This window comes from Brachyistius frenatus, unplaced genomic scaffold (assembly GCF_029030835.1).
Source record: "Brachyistius frenatus isolate BFR_SWC_R1_liver_20210118 unplaced genomic scaffold, ASM2903083v1 Contig_490, whole genome shotgun sequence".
Classification (NCBI taxonomy): domain Eukaryota; kingdom Metazoa; phylum Chordata; class Actinopteri; family Embiotocidae; genus Brachyistius; species Brachyistius frenatus.
The window spans coordinates 60,400-79,350 of record NW_027211089.1 but is presented as its reverse complement, the minus strand read 5'-3'; the positions used below and the strand labels follow the sequence as shown (position 1 = coordinate 79,350).

General features: G+C 44.7%; 1 protein-coding gene across 5 annotated transcripts; it reads right to left on the bottom strand.

The window, feature by feature from the left end:
- Positions 1-1,317: 1,317 nt before the first annotated feature.
- LOC138614375 (acetylcholinesterase collagenic tail peptide-like) lies at positions 1,318-11,910 on the bottom strand. 5 transcript variants are annotated; one of them, XM_069687776.1, is made up of 16 exons: positions 11,808-11,910; positions 11,362-11,424; positions 10,849-10,946; positions 8,217-8,329; positions 7,975-8,016; positions 7,830-7,856; positions 7,686-7,757; positions 6,461-6,526; positions 5,651-5,677; positions 5,512-5,556; positions 5,397-5,432; positions 5,232-5,312; positions 4,272-4,368; positions 3,495-3,604; positions 2,682-2,801; positions 1,318-2,340 (listed from the first exon to the last, which is right to left on the bottom strand). In XM_069687776.1, exons 1-16 carry the CDS (start codon positions 11,843-11,845, stop codon positions 2,326-2,328), a joined length of 1,050 nt encoding a protein of 349 aa, XP_069543877.1. In that variant the 5' UTR covers positions 11,846-11,910; the 3' UTR covers positions 1,318-2,325. The 5 variants fall into 5 exon arrangements, with proteins under 5 accessions (XP_069543877.1, XP_069543875.1, XP_069543876.1 ...); XM_069687774.1 differs by lacking the exon at positions 1,318-2,340 and having other exon boundaries at positions 2,393-2,801; XM_069687775.1 differs by lacking the exon at positions 1,318-2,340 and having other exon boundaries at positions 2,394-2,801; positions 10,849-10,934.
- Between the last annotated feature and the right edge of the window lie 7,041 nt (positions 11,911-18,951).

Sequence of the window (18,951 nt, the reverse complement as noted above, 5' to 3'; positions counted from 1 at the left end):
GTCTGTAAAATGTTTCTGATCCAGAAGTGTCTTCAGCTGCAATACCAGCGAGTGCCACTAGAGGTCGGCTCCAAAAAGCCTCCGGCTCCATAGACTCCCATTCAACTTCTCTCATCAAATCCAAAGTGAATAAAATGTGTCCATCAGTTATCTCGGTGTTGTTAGCTAAAGTCACTCCTTCTTATTAGTTTTCTGGAGGTCCATCTGAAAATAATCCCTCATTCTTTAGAAAAGAAGATTCAAGAAGACCTGTTTTTGGGGGCGTGTCTGTTTGATTGACAGGCCTGTGGTGCAGTCAGGTTACAGCTATCGGTGGGCGGGACGTAGTATCGTCAGGTTTCCGATCAGATCAGTCAGATCCACCTCTGGCTCCTCCCCCATCTCGTCCAAATATGGTCACTTCCTGCTCCAAACCGCTCCGAACTAGCAAGATGGTGACGGACAGAATCTGAACTGGAGGATTCATAACGTTCACAAACCAATGATGACATCACTGATGGTTGATGATTGGTTAAAACTCATTAGAAAGTTTTTCTGTTTGTCTCTGACACCACCCCGAAGACACCTGTATGGTAATATTCACTCAATCATAGTGCCCCCTGCTGGCAACAGGAAATTACAGTTTTTATATTTTCACATGCTTGTTGGAGCCGGTTGATCACATCCACATCAAATCGGGTCTGAATAGTATTAAAATGTTTATGATGATATATTGAGAAGTTTTGTGCGTTTTTGTCAATGGGCGTCGCCATGGCGATGCGGCAAAGTTAGATTTTTCACAGAAAGTAGATGTTTAAAGTCAAAGGATGCTTGAAACCTCACGAAACGCGTCACATACATCCGGCGTGGTGAGACGATACATCTGATATGTGTTTTGTGCATGGGCGTGGCCAAATGGCTTGCTAGCGCCCCCTAAACCACCTGGTGCCGGGGCTGCCCTTGTTCCAAGTTGAACCTGTTAATCGTTAAACTAATACCTACAGGTTTGTACAGTCATGAGTGATGAGACAAAATCGCTAAATAAAATCGAGGTGTTCATATTTATTTGCTTGGGTTAGGGTCAGGATTAAGGTTATGGGTCTGGGTTAGGGGTAATGGATAGGGTTAGGGATAATGGATAGGGTTAGGGATAATGGATAGGGTTAGGGATAATGGATAGGGTTAGGTGTAATGGATAGGGTTAGGTGTAATGGATAGGGTTAGGGGTAATGGATAGGGTTAGGTGTAATGGTTAGGGTTAGGGATAATGGATAGGGTTAGGGATAATGGATAGGGTTAGGTATAATGGATAGGGTTAGGGATAATGGATAGGGTTAGGGGTAATGGATAGGGTTAGGTGTAATGGATAGGGTTAGGTGTAATGGTTAGGGTTAGGGATAATGGATAGGGTTAGGGGTAATGGATAGGGTTAGGTGTAATGGTTAGGGTTAGGTGTAATGGTTAGGGTTAGGGATAATGGATAGGGTTAGGTGTAATGGATAGGGTTAGGTGTAATGGTTAGGGTTAGGGATAATGGATAGGGTTAGGGGTAATGGATAGGGTTAGGGATAATGGTTAGGGTTAGGTGTAATGGATAGGGTTAGGTGTAATGGTTAGGGTTAGGTGTAATGGATAGGGTTAGGGGTAATGGTTAGGGTTAGGAGTTCAGAGTTCTGATGATGTCACAATGCAATGAATGGAATTATTGCTTGTATTGTGTGACGTTTTAATGTTTACAGTGTGTGGACATTCTCAGCAGAGCTTGAGATATTTGAGACCCCTCTGTAAACAAAAATGATATTTTCAGATATTCCAGTTATGTTTACGATATTTTGAGAAAATAAAAGCAAAATTAAAACTGCAAGCAGTGATATGCGAGGTGGATCTCTTACAAAACTCTACGACTAAGCGTTGCGGATTCTGTTCTGGTCGTGCCACCGCGACCCGACTTTGGATGAGCAGAAGAAAACGGATGAATAGACGAACATTTTGTTGTGTATGGAGGACGGGTTAAACTGGAGCACAGGAAATCAGACGTACAGTTTGGAAAGAGCGAGCAGGCAGCGATTGTTTAACTCCAATGAGAGACTTTAGTATGATTTGTACAATATTTGAGTGTGAAAACAAGAAATCATGCTCTAAAATTGAACGAGCATGCTCTTGACTACTATAACTGTTATACCACTATATAAACTATGTAAATCTTCTCAGGTTAAACCAGCAGGTGTTTTCTTGAATTGTAAAAGCGTTCCATGCAGTTAGTTCTGATATGAAAGTAAGAGACAGTAATGTGATTTCCATTGATGTGCTCGGAGCAGCTGGATCAGTGCAGCGGCCTCCACTGGATCAGTGTCTGCGGTCCTGGTCCACAGGAAGCAGGATAAAGACAGAGAAGAAGGTCATTGAGGAAGACATTGAAATTACAAATGAAACTCTGCATCGCCTATTTTACATTCTTAATCCATATTCATCCTATACCTTGTAACTGGTTGCCTAAAAGTACATTTTAAAGTTCATGACACCTAAGAAGGCACATTTGTTATCTAAGATATGTTGTATTATTCAAAAGGCACAGTTGCTTATTTTTAATTTGCTGCTGTCAGTAAAAATGTCCTTTCCAGCATCTGGAGTATCGGATGAATTCATCCATGATTAAACACCAACCGGCTGCGTCGTTGTGTTTTGTTGTCGGCTGTAGTTACCAGCGCTCGGATCCACTGAGACTCGCTGTATATGTAAAGAGACTTCCTGTCTGTTCGCAGCACCATCACGTTCTCCCCCCGCAGCCGTCTCATTTGTTTCTCTCCATCTGCAATGAAGATCTGAGGAGAGACAGACACCAGCTTGTTTTACAAAGTGAACATCTGAAAAGGTATTTTTTTAATGAACTGGAGGCCAGTGAGGGTTGTAAGGTTGTAACTGACTTACAGACTCTCACAACCCTGTTTCCATCGAAGGTTTGGACGCTGTGTAAAATGTAAATAAAATCAGGCATTGACATAAAAGGAGTACTTTAACTATCTGTGAGGGTGGAACTATTTCTCCCTGCTTCATACAGGTCGGTGGGTAGTTTAGTGGTTCCAGTCCAGGATCAGACCTCTAACACTAAATCTGAAGGGTGATGACAGGAAAGAAAACATCAAAGTTTTGCTACACAAGTTTGAGTTTGTTTACTGTCATTAGACATCAGGTTATTGAAGTGAAACTGTCTCAACCAAGTTTGGAGGAGATCTTATAAACTTTTCTAATCTGACACGTGAAAGCAGGAACTTTCAGACAAGTTGTGAGTAGCTTAAAAAAAAAAATACTTCAGAAGTGAACTTCAGTACAGTCCTTGATCACATTTAGTCATTTCATACATATTTACCACAAAATGCCACTTGTTGCTGTAAAAGCACCACTGAGACTAACAGTCCCGTCAGTCATTAAGCAGCTGAGTTTAAGTTGATTACGACACAACGTTCGCTTCAGTTTAGCGATCGGTTGCAGTAACGTTTGTGCTTCTTGTTTCTGACCGTGGGGACTCTGTCCAGCAGACGCTGGGAGGTTGGAGCTGGTGAACAGTTGCAGGCGGCTGGAGGACCGCGGCCGCCGGAGTCTCCCTGCAGGCCGGGGAGGATGAACACTAGGACGACACAAGGTATCATGAATCAGAGTGGATCAGCACAACACGTCACTACTACCGATCCGCTGCAGCCACGGAGAGAGATCCCTGCTGGCTCCTACAAATGGATCATTGATGTGTTTAAAGTGATTCATGTAAAAATATATTTCTGGGAAAGCTGCAGAAAGCTTTCTGTGTGACTCCTCGTTGACCCAAATCTTTACTACAGAGAGGGAGAATGCAAAATTAGCTTTAACCATAGAGACACTATTTCTACATGTTGGGAAACGATGATGTGAAACCATTAACACGTCATCACTGCAGTCATTATATAATATTAATATATGAAGCCATTCTGGTCAAACTTCCCAACGCATTACATTCTTCTGGTTAAAACTCATCGCTGGTCAGTAAACTCACGTCTCTGCAGCCTGACAGCGAAGTTTGACCTGAAGAAGACGTTCAGAGTGAAATTAGTTTTTTCCAAATAAGAGGAAAAATTCCAAAAACATATAATGATGTGGTATTTCTGATTTGTCCCTAACTTTTCACATTAGGACGTGTTTTAGAGAGACGAATATCTACTTATTATTATTATTGTTATTTCCTATTACGCACAACCACTTGGTGTTAAATCTCATCTCCTCTCGGCTGACGGTGAACTGGACTTCTTCCTGTTTCAACAAACCTTGTCCAGGAAGTCCAGGATCTCCTGTAAGACCCGGCAGTCCTGCTGGACCAGGATGACTCGGCTGCCCTGTCGGTCCACGAGGTCCCTTCAACCCCTGCACACAGTTATTTATTCACGCATGAAATCACTGATTGAACAAACACTTAGAAAACCGTTTGTTTGTCCAGTAAATCGGAGGCACGTTAACATACTCAGGCCTGAACACGGTACGTCGTTCTCTCTGTTGGTTTACGGACCGTGTTAGCACAAACGTTACACAGCACTTCCTACTGAGAAGTAGACTTTCATACATAAAGCGAATGCATCGACTTTATATCTGAATCTAATGCTGCGTTCAATCAGAGTCGAATTCACCGTTAACACAACAAGAGTACGAACGCCGAACTCTAAATCTGCTACAAGTCTCCAGTTCACGAGTCATGACGTGTTTGCTGACGTTTACAGAAAGGTCAGAGGTCATGCAGGTTCATGTTTAGTTGGATGTTTGTCTTCATAACTTAGATAACAGCCTACGTCTGAGGGAAACGTTGATCTTCCTCACTGTTAGCATGCTAAACTGTTAGCATATGTGGCTTCTAGACGCCGTCCACATAGCCGTTGCCTAGCAACTGTTTTTTTTTGTTTTTGTTTTTTACATGACTTCCAATATTGTAACCACGATCTCACGAGCTCCAACTACTGTCATTAGGCCTCATCTATCATTTAACACTCCCTCTTCCATCCAGTAAACAATCTACATCCACTTGACGAGTCTGGAGCTCATTTGAATAAAACCACAGTGATGCTGAGTGATAGAAGACAGACTGAATAATCGCTCATCATCCTTTACAATAATAATATATAATCTGCTAAAAAGAACGGATTTTCTCAACGAAAAATGAACTCCTCTATTATCGATAAAATCCTCAACAGGATCAGTTGGTTGATGTCGGTTTGACTGTTTCCATCTGTACCCACCATCCAGCCTCTGCCGCCAGGCTCTCCTCCAGGTCCTCGTTCCCCCATCTGCCCTGCATCACCCCACTGGCCCGGGTCGCCCTGGAAACAACATTGCAGAGCCTTCACAGCTACTTTACATGCGTTACGTTTTTCTCTTTCATTTTACATCAGCGAGACTTTTACCTTCTCGCCCGGCGCTGCTGTGATGCCGCGCTCGCCCTGCAGAGACACACCGGCTGACTGGTCCACAACACTCAATTCATTCATGTCAGATCTATACAAGCAGCAACTTCCTTACCAGATCTCCACGGAGCCCTCGGCCTCCTTTCACACCCATTTCAGCCTCATCAGGGGACATAAAGAAGGTGAACAATTAGAAGTGTGTTGCTCCGGAAATGTTTGTGTGGAAAACGGAATGAAGCACAGCGGTCACTTACCCTGAATCCTTTATGCCCCTTACTGCCCTGTGAACACACACGAATAACAGAATATTACAGTTAAGATAAACCACAAATTCAACATTAACGTCTTAGCGAGACATGAAGTTTCAACTTATTATTTAGTAATAAACTGTTTACACCTCGTTTTTGATTGAGTGCACGATACTATCTTTTTTTCCTTTAATCTTTTTTGTTCTTTTTTTCTTTGTGTTCATTTTTCCAGTGATGTTGTTTGTGGAGAATTTTCTTTTTAAAAATTTCTGGCACACTGCTTGTTTGTTTCTGGTCTTTCCAAGTGAAACCGTTGGCAGTTAAAATGTTGTTGTGTAGAAACGACAGAAGAAACAAGTGAAAACCAAATAACAGTTGTTGTTTTTTTAACCTTTTTTTTCTCAGCTGGTTTCTGTAAAAATGAAACGGTGTGTGATGTGTCTGAAGGTTGTGTCGTCATAGAGAAGCCCTTCAGACACACTGTATTGTTGGGGCAGAAAACCTTCAACAGCACGTCAGTATTAATCAGCACACGTTTACTTGTGCAAATTATGTGAGCCTGAATTTTTCTATATGATTTGAACACAATTAAAAAAATGGCAAACATTGTGTTGGTTTGATGGTAAATGTATCTGTAGCTTAACACAACATACATGTGGTGATGACGAGCGTATCCTGTTCACTGCTGCCTTCATCTGTAGTAGTTTAGTATATATGAAATGCACTAAACCAGGAAGTATGTAATGTGGAAACTTCCCAAACTCAGGAGTCACCAAGGACGAACCAAATGCAGCACGAATCCAAGCTGAGCGGTACCTTGATCATCCCAGGAGTTCCTATGTCTCCATACAGGCCCCTCCAGCCTCGGTCGCCCTTCTCCCCCTGAGGAAACACCAACTCACGTCAGCCTCACTCACAGTTCACTGTTGTTCTGATAGAAACACATGACATGACAGAACACCTTCTCTTCAAAGCAAAAATCTAATTTAAAGTCCTACTCTCTCATATAGACCTTTTAATGGCCCAGCTGTGTAGAACCTTAAAGAACTTGTATCGTCTCTACAGAGCATTGTACTCCCAGCGAGCCGGCTTACTCGTACTTTCTAAAGTTGCTAGAAGCAGAACGGGAGGCGGAGCCTCCAGGCTCCAGCCTCTAGAGCTCCAGCCTCCAGAGCTCCAGCCTCTAGCCTCTAGAGCTCCAGAGCTCCAGCCTCTAGCCTCCAGCCTCTAGAGCTCCAGCCTCTAGCCTCTAGAGCTCCAGCCTCTAGAGCTCCAGCCTCTAGAGCTCCAGCCTATAAAGCTCCAGCCTCCAGAGCTCCAGCCTCTAGAGCTCCAGCCTCCAGAGCTCCAGCCTCCAGAGCTCCAGCCTCCAGAGCTCCAGCCTCTAGAGCTCCAGCCTCCAGGCAGAAAAGTTTTCAGCCTCCAGCTTTCAGCCTTCATCTCCTGCCGGGACGATGACACCTTCTTTATTAGATGATCGAGTGCAAACGTTTTCTTTTTGATAGAGCTTGTAGTCAGGGCTCAGTCATGCTGCTGTAGGCCGTGGCCGTTGGGGGATTTCCCACAATGCACTTTCATTCTTCCTGCATTTATATTGCATCTCATTGACTCTTGTGCCTTTTCTCTCCTGTTATTTGAGCTTTTTCCTCTCTGAGTCATGAAGTTACTGAAGTTGTTTGTTTGTTTTCATATTCACTGGAGTCACACTAGACTATTGCAACAAAAAAAAAACATCCGAAATGTGTGCATCACTCTTTCGTACCCCCTGGAAACGTTTCCTCTCCAGCATGTGCTCCTTGCAGCTTGTGTTTGTACTTGATGTTTTTCTCTGGAGTTGCTCTGCATTGAACACATGTTTGTATTTGTATTTTGGAATTATCTGCTTTTTTTTAGATCAATCTGCTGTTTTGTATTTAGCAGAACTTTCAGAAAATTAGTTCAAACAAGACCAATTAAGATCAGAGGAAACATCCCTAAATCAGCAGGGGGGAGGGGGGCCAAAATTACTTAAAAACTAGTAAATTGTGTCAGAAACTTTGACCTTTGAAGCTGACTGTCCCATTGCTCCATGTAATCCCGGTTCTCCCCCTGGACCCTTCACACCAGGCCGACCCTGTAAACACACAACAGCTGATATAACTTTTCCTGTGATGAACTATTGCTTATAACCTTTGTTACTTCGTACCTCGGGTCCTCTGGGTCCTCTGCAGCCCTGCAAACACACCATTACGTGCATTATTGTATGTAGCTGCTTAAAAAAAAATGTTGTAACATGAAAAAAACTTTCTTGTTTGATGTTCCCAATTTGAAAAATAACAACTATGCCGTACCTTTTCCCCTTTTGGTCCTGTGATGAGTTCAGTTATATCAACCTGGACAGTCAAAGATAAACAAACATGATTTCACTTTAGGTCATGGAAACATGAAAACATCTGGATTTATTTGGTTTGGTAACACATTTACGCACATTTCAAATGAACGCCTCTGTTAGTAGGACTTGAAAAGTTCAGACCAACTCAGTGATCCGATCCTAAATCACGTGTATTTGAGTTTGAGACAGAGAACTAATCACCATCAGCTCTGCTTTTTGTTTGATTGGAGGAAACGACGGAGGCGGAGGAGGAGGAACGATGAAAACTTCACATTTCGGAGGTGACCACCTGCTGCCTGAGCTCGTCGGGAATCCTGAACAAACACACAACATTTTTACGTATGTCATGTTAATTTGTGTCGGCCCAGTGTTTGAATGTAAACAGCCTCATCGGATCCACAGCCATGATATACAGAACTGTGCAAAGGTTTCAGGCTCTAAAAGTGAAGCGAGACTACTTTCAAAACGAATACCATGAAAACCTTTTCAATGGAAGGTGGAGCAAACAGAAAAAAAAACATCAAATAAATATTTGGGGAGATCATCCTTTGTCTTTTGGCTAATTGGCTGTACTGACCGTCCGCACATCCTCCGATCCACCAACCAATACAACGAGGAGGGCGGATCTGGAGCTGAGGCCCACTGAGGAGCAACACGGCACACACTATTACATTCACACCTTTAAACAGCACCGGTGGTCCTGGTACACTCACACAGGTTCTCAAAGTACTCAGGAGGTAGAGAACATCTGTGAATTTCGGTGTCTTCTGTGTCTTCAAATAATCCAGACGGCCTCTATGATGACAGAACATCCAAAGGGCCTCAAACGCCTGCACGGCACTGTGACACTAAAACATTGTCTCTAACACCAGTGAGACCAAGAACAGTAATCACTCGAACAATTCAGTTAAACCCACATGGATGTACAACCCTATTTTCAAAAAAGTTGGATGTTGTTTAAAATGTAAGTAAAAACAAGGAATAGGATGATTTGCAAATCATGTAAACCCAAATGTAATTGCAAATAGACCAAAGACAACATATCAATATCGAAACCGAGACATTTTATTGTTTTATGAAAAATATCTGCTCATTTTGAATCTGACGGCAGCAACACGTCTCTATAAAGTTGTTCCAGGATCATGTTCACCACTGAGCTGCATCACTTTTAACAACACTCTGGAAACGTCAGGGAACTGAGGAGACCAGTTTCTGGAGTTTTGAAAGTGAAATATGGTCCCATTCTTGCCTGATAAAGGATTTCAGCTGCTCAACAGTTCAGGGTCTCCTTTGTTGTATTGTTCATGTCCTGATGCTCCAGATGTTTTCAATGATTGACAGGTCTGGACTGCAGGAGGCCAGTTTATCAGCGGACTCTTCTACTAGTGAGCCATGCTGTTGGAATATGTGCAGAATGTGGTTGGACGTTGTTCTGCTGAAATAAACAAGACCTTCCCTGAAAGAGACGTTGTCTGGATGGCAGCATATGTTGCTCCAAAACCTGAATATATCATTCAGCATTAATGCTTCCTTCCAGATGTTCAAGCTACCCATGCCATGTGCACTAATGCATCCTGTACCATCACAGATGCTGGCTTTAGAACTGAGCTGATAACAAGCTGGATGGTCCCTCTCCTCTTTAACCTGGAGGATGCAGCGTCCATGATTTCCAAACAGAATCTCAGATTGTGATCCATCAGACCTCAGGACAGTTGTCCACTTCACCTCAGTCCATCTTCAATGATCTCGGTCCAGAGAAGGCGGCGGTGTTTCTGGATCATGTTTCTATCTGGTTTCTTCTTTGGAGAGTTTTAATCTGCATTTATGGACGCAGCGATGAACTGTGTTCACAGACGATGGTTTTCACAAGTGTTCCTGAGCCCATGCAGTGATTTCCACTCCAGAATAGTGTGTTTTTAATGCAGTGCTGCCTGAGGCCCCGAAGATCACCACCATCCAATATTGGTTTCCATCCTTGTCCCTTGTGTTTAGAGATTTCTCCAGATTCTCTGAATCTTTTAATTATATTATGAACCGTAGACGATGAAATCCACTAATTCTTTGTAGTTTTACGTTGAGGAACATTATTCTTAGATTGTTGAACTATTTTCCAACACAGTCTTTCAGAGTGGTGAACCTCTCCCCATCTTCACTGCTGAGAGACTCTGCCTCTCTGAAATCATCTTTTATACCCAATCATGTTCCTGATCTGTTGCCATGGTAACCTGATTAGTTGTGAAATGTTCCACCAGGTGGTTTTTAATCTTAATACATTTTTTCCAGTCTTTTGTTGTCACAACCTTTTTGAGACGTATTGCTGCCATCATATTCAAAAAGAGCAGATATTTTTCATAAAACAATACAATGTCTCTGTTTCAACATCTGATATGATGTCTTTGGTCTATTTTCAATAAAATATGCATTTTTGTTTTTATTAACATATTACACAGCGTCCCACCTTTTTTGGAAACAGGGTTGTACCAGCTGATAGAAAAGTTAGAAAAGCAGCACGAGATCTGAATTCTTGGTTCAAAAGGCGTTTCATATAAAACAGAAAATACAGAAATAAGAGCCACTATGTGCTCAGATTAAGGCTCTGGCCTTTGTCATTCCACAGCGGGGAACATATAGAGAAGACCTCATGTTCAACAACACTGAAACTAGATTCTTTGTCAGTGTCTGGAGTTTATGGGCACGCGGCAATAAAAGGAGGAAAACCAATTTTTCAGTTGTTGAAGAGAAAAGGACTCGAGAAGGAGTCTCACTCCTGTTATAGTGACAGCTAGTTAGTGAGACCCAATGATCTGGTTCTGAGTCTTGTGTTGGTACTTACTGCTTGTTAAAGAGGAAGTTGCTGGCTGCAGGCTGCTGAGCAACGTCGTCCATCCCAGAACGAAGTGAGGCAGCATCTTTTTCTGCCTGCAACAACAGCTGCATGTAAAAAACAACAACAACAACAACTATGTGATGCAGTATAACAGGAATATTTGCATGTAGGATTCACTTGAACAAATTAGATCCAATGCACAGACATTAATTTCCCCCCCCCAACCCCGAGGTAGACAAGCAGCTGGTGGATGTGGAACATATCAGATTTTATATTTGTCATTGCATACAGTTGTTCATGTGCATGGTCGATGAACTTTTTTGTGCAATGAGGAGATATTCACACTAATTCAGGACTTCTTTCGTCCGCACAACATGAATCCCTGCAGCGTTATTTCACCCAGCAGTGCAAAAAAAAAAGCTTTCTTGCAGAATGAAAAACACAGATTACAAATCTCCCATTTAAACTTCTGAATTAAATACTGCAGATGGAGCTCGTCTCGGCCGGACTATTGCTCACAGCTTCAGTTGTCTGTGGAGACTGTCGATCAAACATTCAGGGTCTTCCGGGCTACTCGCCAATCTGCAGTGAGAAGAATAATCTCAGACTGTAAATACAGTCGCACAATTTGTTCATTTTCGAATCAGAAAAATGTGTTTGTTCCTGAGAAACGACAGACGTCACTCTGTCACCAACAATTTACCAGCAAGTTTTAAGCGTCCGTTTACAAACTGATTTACACTGAATTTACATTAAGTGTTGAATTGACTCCCTTCTGTTAAATCAGCCTCAACAAAACATAAAATGAACGCAGGACTTAAAGATGTAAAAATGTAATTTATTTTCTCAGTTATAAACGTCTGGGAAACTACTAACCTATTTCCAACGAAAGTGGAGATATTAATCCTCATATATAAATAACTGAACAACACAGTTGAAATTGGTAGTCGTTAGGTTTGTCTCACCTCAGTGTTGTTTCCGTTTCACAGCTCTCGTCCTGCATCAGAGACGTCTGGAGGAGCTTCTCCTCCAGCAGAGCTGTTTCCTGCTAAGCTTGCACGCCGATAAAAACTGGGGAAATGCAACTCAGCCTCTGGCAGCGCTCTGCAGACATAATCAGATAATTAAACACTCAGCCAAAGTGAAGCCTGCTGTCAGAGCCAAGCTGTGGAGGATGAAATAGTGAAAGGAATCATTACTGTATATCCATTTACATTTTAGGCTCATAGCCAAGTTCCTCACAGAAATCATGGCAGTTTATAATAATACCATCAACGCTTCACTCAGAGAGCAATGAAAAGCCACAAGTTAATACCACAGGTTTTTTAGGTTCTTTATCTGGTCTGTACTAAAATGCAACGTATCTCGGTCTGTGTACGTGTGTCTGTCTGTTGGTCCTGTTCATCCCGTCTGCATCCACCTCAGTGGATGTATTGATGGACCTGTGGTTGTGCACTGGCGGAGCTGCTGTGATTTGGACATGCAACATGTGAGATACTATAAACAGGCAACTGGTGCTCTGTGCAGCAGCAGGGGCGGAGTCAAACCATGCAGGGGCGGAGTCAAACCATGCAGGGGCGGAGTCAAGGCATGCAGCCAGTGACTTTTCTCTTGCTGCTGTAAAAACATGTCATCATATTTAAAATATGAATATTCTAAGAAGAACCATAAAGAGTATTGATAAAGAACCAGACTAAGAGGCATATGGATAAGAAAAAATAAAATATTATTCATACCTCCACCAACAATTGTCTACTGAAGTCCAAAATTCAGTGAAGATACCCCCCCCCCCTCAATCCATTCTCCCCCAATTACAAGCACAGTAAGAGGGGAAGAGAGGGAGCTCTGTCTGACAAAACTCTCTAAACACGTGTTCCGTATGAAACCTTTATTTTGAAAGTGTTTACCGGAAGTGTGAGTGTAGTACATTACGTCTGTCTTTACGCACAGTGATGGCGAACGTCAGAACTTGTCAACAGTGTCCTCACGTCTTCCAGCTGATTAGAAAAGATAGCAGTTTGTATAAAAACTGACGAAGCGTTCAGGTTGACGTGAAGTGGGTTAGCATTTGTGTTAGCCTGACTCACCACAGCTCTAATTATTTTCGTACGGTTGTAAAATAAACGTTAAACCGGAAAACGAGACCATAACAAGCTAATTTCAGACTTTCAACCACATCATTTACAGCCATCACATTCAGAGCCTGTGTTTGTCCGCCCTCTGGTGGCCACAAGGAGTAACTACAGCCAGCATCTCAGGGCGTGAAATTAAAAAAATGAAGAAATGTCCCCTCGGGGATTAATAAAGTAACTACCTAACCCAACCTAACTGGCCCGATGAAGTCCATACCAACTCGTCCAAATGGGACCTCCATCAATGGCAGAGGACGCAACGGCACCCTCGGAATGGCCGGCTGGTTTACCAGCTGACACTCCGGGCAGGATGCGCACCACTGACACACATCCCCCTGGACACCCGGCCAGTAAAACCGGGACATTATCCGGTCCAGAGTTTTCTCATATCCCATGTGGCCACCCATCGGGTTATAGTGACCCACCTGGAAAATCATTTCCCGGCGGCTTTTCGGCACCAACAACTGGGTGTTTTCCTGTCCTGCTAGTGTGACAACTCACTCTACACAGTCTGTCCCTTGTCCCTGAAAAGTGCGGATATGACTGTGCCGCGTCAGGACGCACCAGCTGACCATCAATCCTTATCACTTGGTCAAAGGCAAAGCGGAGTATCATCATGAGACTGCTCAAGTGGAAAATCCTCCATGAGTGTAATTCGGGAACCGGTGGAGTCTCTACGGGAAACTCCGCTGGCTCCCCCTCCCCGTCTGCAGTGTTGGAAAACTTCGCGTCACCGCTGAGCACAGCACACATACCGCATGTTCCCGTCTGTGGTGAACGCACCACGCACTGCCCCATTAACTGCTTAAACCCGGGACAATCTGTTCCCGAGATTAGGGGGTGCGCAAGGCGGGAGCTAACCGCGACCTTCACACTATGCTTTTCCCCAAGTATCTAATTTCCACTGACACAATGGGATACTCGTGAACATCCCCATGCATGCACCTAATCTTCACCCACAATGCCTCCACCAATGCCCCGGGCCGAACCAGGCTCTGGTGACACATACCACCAGAGGGTGTTGGAGGGCAGGCAATCCGGCCGCCCACACCTCCAGCATCCCTGCCCTGACGTCTGAGGGGCCGCTGTAGGTTGGGAAGGGTGCCTGTAGCTGCTGGGACCTGTGGAGGCCCGATATGAGGGAGAGGGTTAGACGGCGGAGATGGTAGCGGCCGAGCAAAGAGCTGTAGCTGGACCCTCCTCCGAGGGGCGGGAGTCGGCTGGGCTGGAGCCAGCGGGCGACCGCTGTCTTCCTGACCGCTGAGGTGGACAGCGAGGTGGTCCTCTACCAAACTGATGGCGGGATGGTGGCAGCGGACCCACGCTGCCATTTTCCCTGGAAGACCATCCACGAACTGCTCGACCACCACCTCCAGTAAGGCCTGCTCCCCCACTGAGCTCCCCGGTTGCAACCACCTGGCTGCGGCGTCCCTCAGCCGCTGGGCGTCCCTCAGCCGCTGGGCCGGTCCTTTGGCTCCAGCCTGGCCTCACGGAACCTTCGTCAGTGCTCCTCCGGTGAGAGGTCCAGCTGGTCCAGGTTGGCTTTCCTCACGTCGGTATAGACATTCCTGGCAGCCGCTGGAAGCCCCAAGGCCGCCGGTTTTTTAAATTTTTAAATTAATTTTTATGTCACTTTATTAATCCCCGAGGGGAAATGTCTTCGCTACAGCAGGGGGGCTCTCAGGGGGGAGATGCTGCAGCAGGCTGCCACTAGCGCGGCGCCAGGTAACCTGACCTGAGGTGCATGTTTTTGGATGTTTGTTCCTCCCCCGTCAGGAGAGGCAAGAGCCGGACTGCCCACTCTGCCGCAGGCCAGCCGCCTGCATCCGCCACTGCCTCGAACATGTCGAGGAATGACTGCGCATCATCAGCTGCAGTCATTTTATGTAGGGCCATCCCCGCCACCGTAGAAGAGGCCGGCGGCGGCAGAGCTGCAGCCGACCGTGCTTCGAGCCCCTCGAGTACCTGAGCCTGCCTCTCTGCCTGGGCCAGCAGCGCCCACAGGAACTGCTTGTTGATCTCAGCGTGGTCCCACTGCATGGCCGTAATCTCCCCCAGCATCTATCCTAGGGCGAGGACCTGCTGCGCCGGCATGCCCATCTGCTGACCGTCCATCTCCCTGCTGAGACCCAAGTTGGGCACCAGTGTGACGAACATCTTGCCGTCACCGTGGGTTCTTTCAGCATGAACGAACAACAACCAGCCAAAGTAAAGGTTCCAACGTGTTTATTCCAAACACAAACAAGATCAGTGACCGTGTGCTCTCCTGCCGAGCATCTGAGCACATGTCACACGTCCGGGCTGCAGCCAGCCTGCTGCTCAGTCTCTCCAGGAGTGCGAGCCCTCTGGTGTCCTGCTACTTGGTTTTTAAGGAGGAGAAAGGGACAATCAGGGATTTGATTCAGCTGGGCTAATTCCAGGTTCCCTGAACCACTCCCCCAATCAGTCCCTCCTGCAGCTGAGCCAAACCACACCCCTCCACCACAATCCCATTTTATGTAGGTCAATAATCTCTGCAGGACCTATTCTCCACCTCAGCCGTAGTTCACTGCACTAGTCCTGCAGTTTTTTAGACAGACTGGACAGTTTTCTCTAGTGATGGTGAGATGAAGCCTCATGAGGCATCGAACCACTTCAGCCAATTGGTTCCAGAAAGGGTTCATTTCTCGAAGCTTCATGTGCACACGAAACCACCTACTGGCCAAGTGTAGAATGACAGGCAGCTGTATCTGAACCACATCATGTGATGCATTGAATGTTTGTGTCTGTTATGGCTGTTGGGAATGACTATGAATTACAAAAATGTATGACCAAATAATTTCTGTACATAAATTATCACATATGTGCATAATAAAATATCTTTTGAATGTATTCTGTGTGTAAATTTTCCCAAAATGGTCGTATCATATGATATGGCAGGTTGTGTAATCATGTTTTTCTGTCACTTTAGGAACATGTCATGGGCTTAAGCAGGCAGAGGACAGTGGAAGTGCTTGTGGAACTAGGAAGAGGGGACTGAATATGCTTGTGTAACTTGGACAATGATGTACAGGACAGAGGACATTTTATTCATTTTTATTCAGAAATAACAGTTTCTCAACAGTTTTTGGTTTTGTGGATGTCCACATGTCCGAAGTAAGGCTAACAGCAGCCACCTTTTCCACTTTAGCCTTCTCCTTCTCCTTACCTGACTCATACTTGGCCTCCACCATGGCCTTCAGAGCCTCAAGGAAAAAAATATATAGTGCTGAACTGTGAGACACAATAAAGTACTCATTTGTTTCATGCATGCACCCATACATACCTGCCCTGTAGGGAGGACATAATTAGGATCCAGTTTGGACACAAATGCCCTGAATCCAACATCATCCACAATACTGAAGGGCTGTGTGTCCTTCACTATCATGAGACGAGGGCTTCATCCAGCTCTGGTTTTCTGGTGGCTGGTTAAAAGAGAATAAATACAGTGTCTGTTATCTGTCTTTATTTACACAATAAACAAAAGTGAACAGGGAAAAATTGTGATGGTGCATTTGTAATATTGTAATGACTTCCCTTGGCTGGGTGAAGCTCCAGTTTCCTCCTTATTCTCATGCAAGGCACGGTAACGCCTCAGCATGGATGAGGTGTTGTTATTGTACCCCAACTCCTTGGAGCACAATAAACACCTCACCTTTGAATAAAATAAGAAACTGTGAAAAATACAGTTCTTGATAAGCAAACCTAATGTGTCTGAAATAGAGTTAGATTTACCTTATTAGGAGTTATTAAATCAAAGTGATCCCACAGGGGAAATCCTCCTCTTCCTGGCTGGCTCCATCTTATCACCTCCTTCTCTCCTCACTCTCCTACATCTTCAAACTATCTCTCTCTCTCTCTCTCTCTCTAACTTCTCCAAACTATCTCTCTCTCTCTAAACTCTCCAAACTCTCCAAACTCTCAACTGACCTCAACTCTCCACCAACAACCCACATTTTGAATGGAGCCTGAGAGGTTTATATTGCTGTCAAACCTCCCGGCAAAATCTGAACCACTTCCCGAAGCAGTCACGTGGTACAGCCGGCAGCGAGGCTTCGGACGTCATCATTTTTGGCTCCTCCCCTAAATGAAGCAAGCCTCGACACACGCTTCGAGGAAACGCCCCCTCCATTACGCGACACACGCTTCGAAGCGTCGGCACATCTCGTAACATCACTAGTTTTCTCTCTCTGTTGCATTTTGTCTGAGTTTTTGTAAGTTCAGCTTTGTCTTTGGTCTCCTGCTGATATTTTTGTGATTTGTGTTTCAGCGAATGTTTCTTGGTTTTGACGAGCATCACATGCTGCTGCCTGTTAATGCTATCGGTGTTATTTGAAACACACCATATGTAGTGTATGGATCTATTTTGCTCTGTAGTAACACCTTGCCTTGTGTTTCCAGCACTAGGCGCAGTGATATGACATTCTTCCTGTCTGTACCGTTGTTCAAAGTAAATGTCAGTGCCGGTTAAACTGAAGCTCAGAGTTCGCCTGTTATTTTATTCTTTTATTACGAACATAATACCATACGAATTTATGTGGATTATTAATCTGTTCAACATACTGTGGTATATTATGTACTGAAGTAGGAATAAATCCACAACAGTTAAACAAAGTTGATATTAGATCAAATGTAATCTGATAATTGAATTGTTTCTGGGTAAAAGCAGTTTTATTGTAAAGAGTGTGACTGAGTTTCCCGTTCCTCACTCTACAGACAGCAGGTACAGGTTCTGGATCTTCGACCTTCAAGAGCACCGTATTGTAGTGAGGACAGACGGGGGACGGTTCTGTCTTCCGGTGGACACCTGTCGGGAAGGTTTCCTGCATACCAGTGAGTACTGATTGACTGATGAGTCTCGCCTGTGGGAACGGGGGGAGGATCCTGTGGAGAATAAAAGTGGGGAGTAAATGGCCAGATGTGAGGTGTGGCTACCTGACCTGCTGCTGTGTCAAGTGCAGCGAGGTGAGTGGGTGCTGTTCGCAACTTTTAATGTTGACGATTAAGCAGGTGAGACGTCCCAGACCTCGGAGGGGAGGCTGGACGCCTCCTTTAGATAGAGAGGGACCGGGAACCAGCTGGTGCCCCGACCTGCATCCTGAAGGTCGTTACTGCCACAGCTTCCTGACATGGACATCACGACATCACGCCAACATGACCAGCAGGTTGTTCGCTGGGTTTACATCCCGGCTGTTGGGTCCCCCATGAGCACTTCCGGATTCCACGACAAAGTCTATTATTCACGACCCACGGGGGGGGGGGGGGGGGGGGGGGGGTCTTGTTGCCGGACCGGGCGGGATAAGTTTCTATTCAACCTCTATTTTCATGTTCTTATATTGTCTTATTAGTGTTCTTTGATATGCACAGTATTTTTTCTAGAAAGTTGATTTTAATAGATTGATGCCCTACAGAGGGCACCATAGAGGCAGTTAAGGGGATCCTCCGCCCCCCTTAATGGTTAAGAGGGTTTTACCCACCTGTAGTTGTAGTGGTCCGGATTGATTGCTGTGTTTCATTGGTGTGAAGTACGCCCCCTGGTGTGTGCAATGTCAACGTTTCCCCCCAGAAAGGGCCGTGGTGAGGAGAGCCTTGGTGAGGATGACAAGATCTGATCTCACAATGAAGTTGAACTTAACTTTTTTGAGTAGTTTGGGTTAGTTTTGGGGTAATAAGACTCAGTTCACATTGTGAGCAGCTGTTCATAACATGATTTAAACATGAAGGAGACCTAAAAGTATTTTAAATCCTCCTGTTTAAGTCACAAGAGATACTCAAACACATCATTTTAAAAAGTTCATCTCTGATACACACACACACACACACACACACACACACACACACACACACACACACACACACACACACACACACACACACACACACACACACACGTTCCTGTAAACGGTGAACGGCACATTACCAGCTCATGTTTCATGTAAACAGGAGGGAAAACTGAAAC

What these genes read in the sequence shown, in the direction of transcription:
- LOC138614375 (XM_069687774.1), bottom strand. Translation starts at nt 11,845, where the DNA reads ATGCAGGACGAGAGCTGTGAAACGGAAACAACACTGAG. An exon ending in AACTTCCTCTTTAACAAGCA is followed by an intron (nt 8,330 to 10,848) that starts GTAAGTACCAAC and finishes GTGTTTGTTCAG; the next exon opens with GATTCCCGACGAGCTCAGGC. An exon ending in GAACTCCTGGGATGATCAAG is followed by an intron (nt 5,678 to 6,460) that starts GTACCGCTCAGC and finishes GTGTGTTCACAG; the next exon opens with GGCAGTAAGGGGCATAAAGG.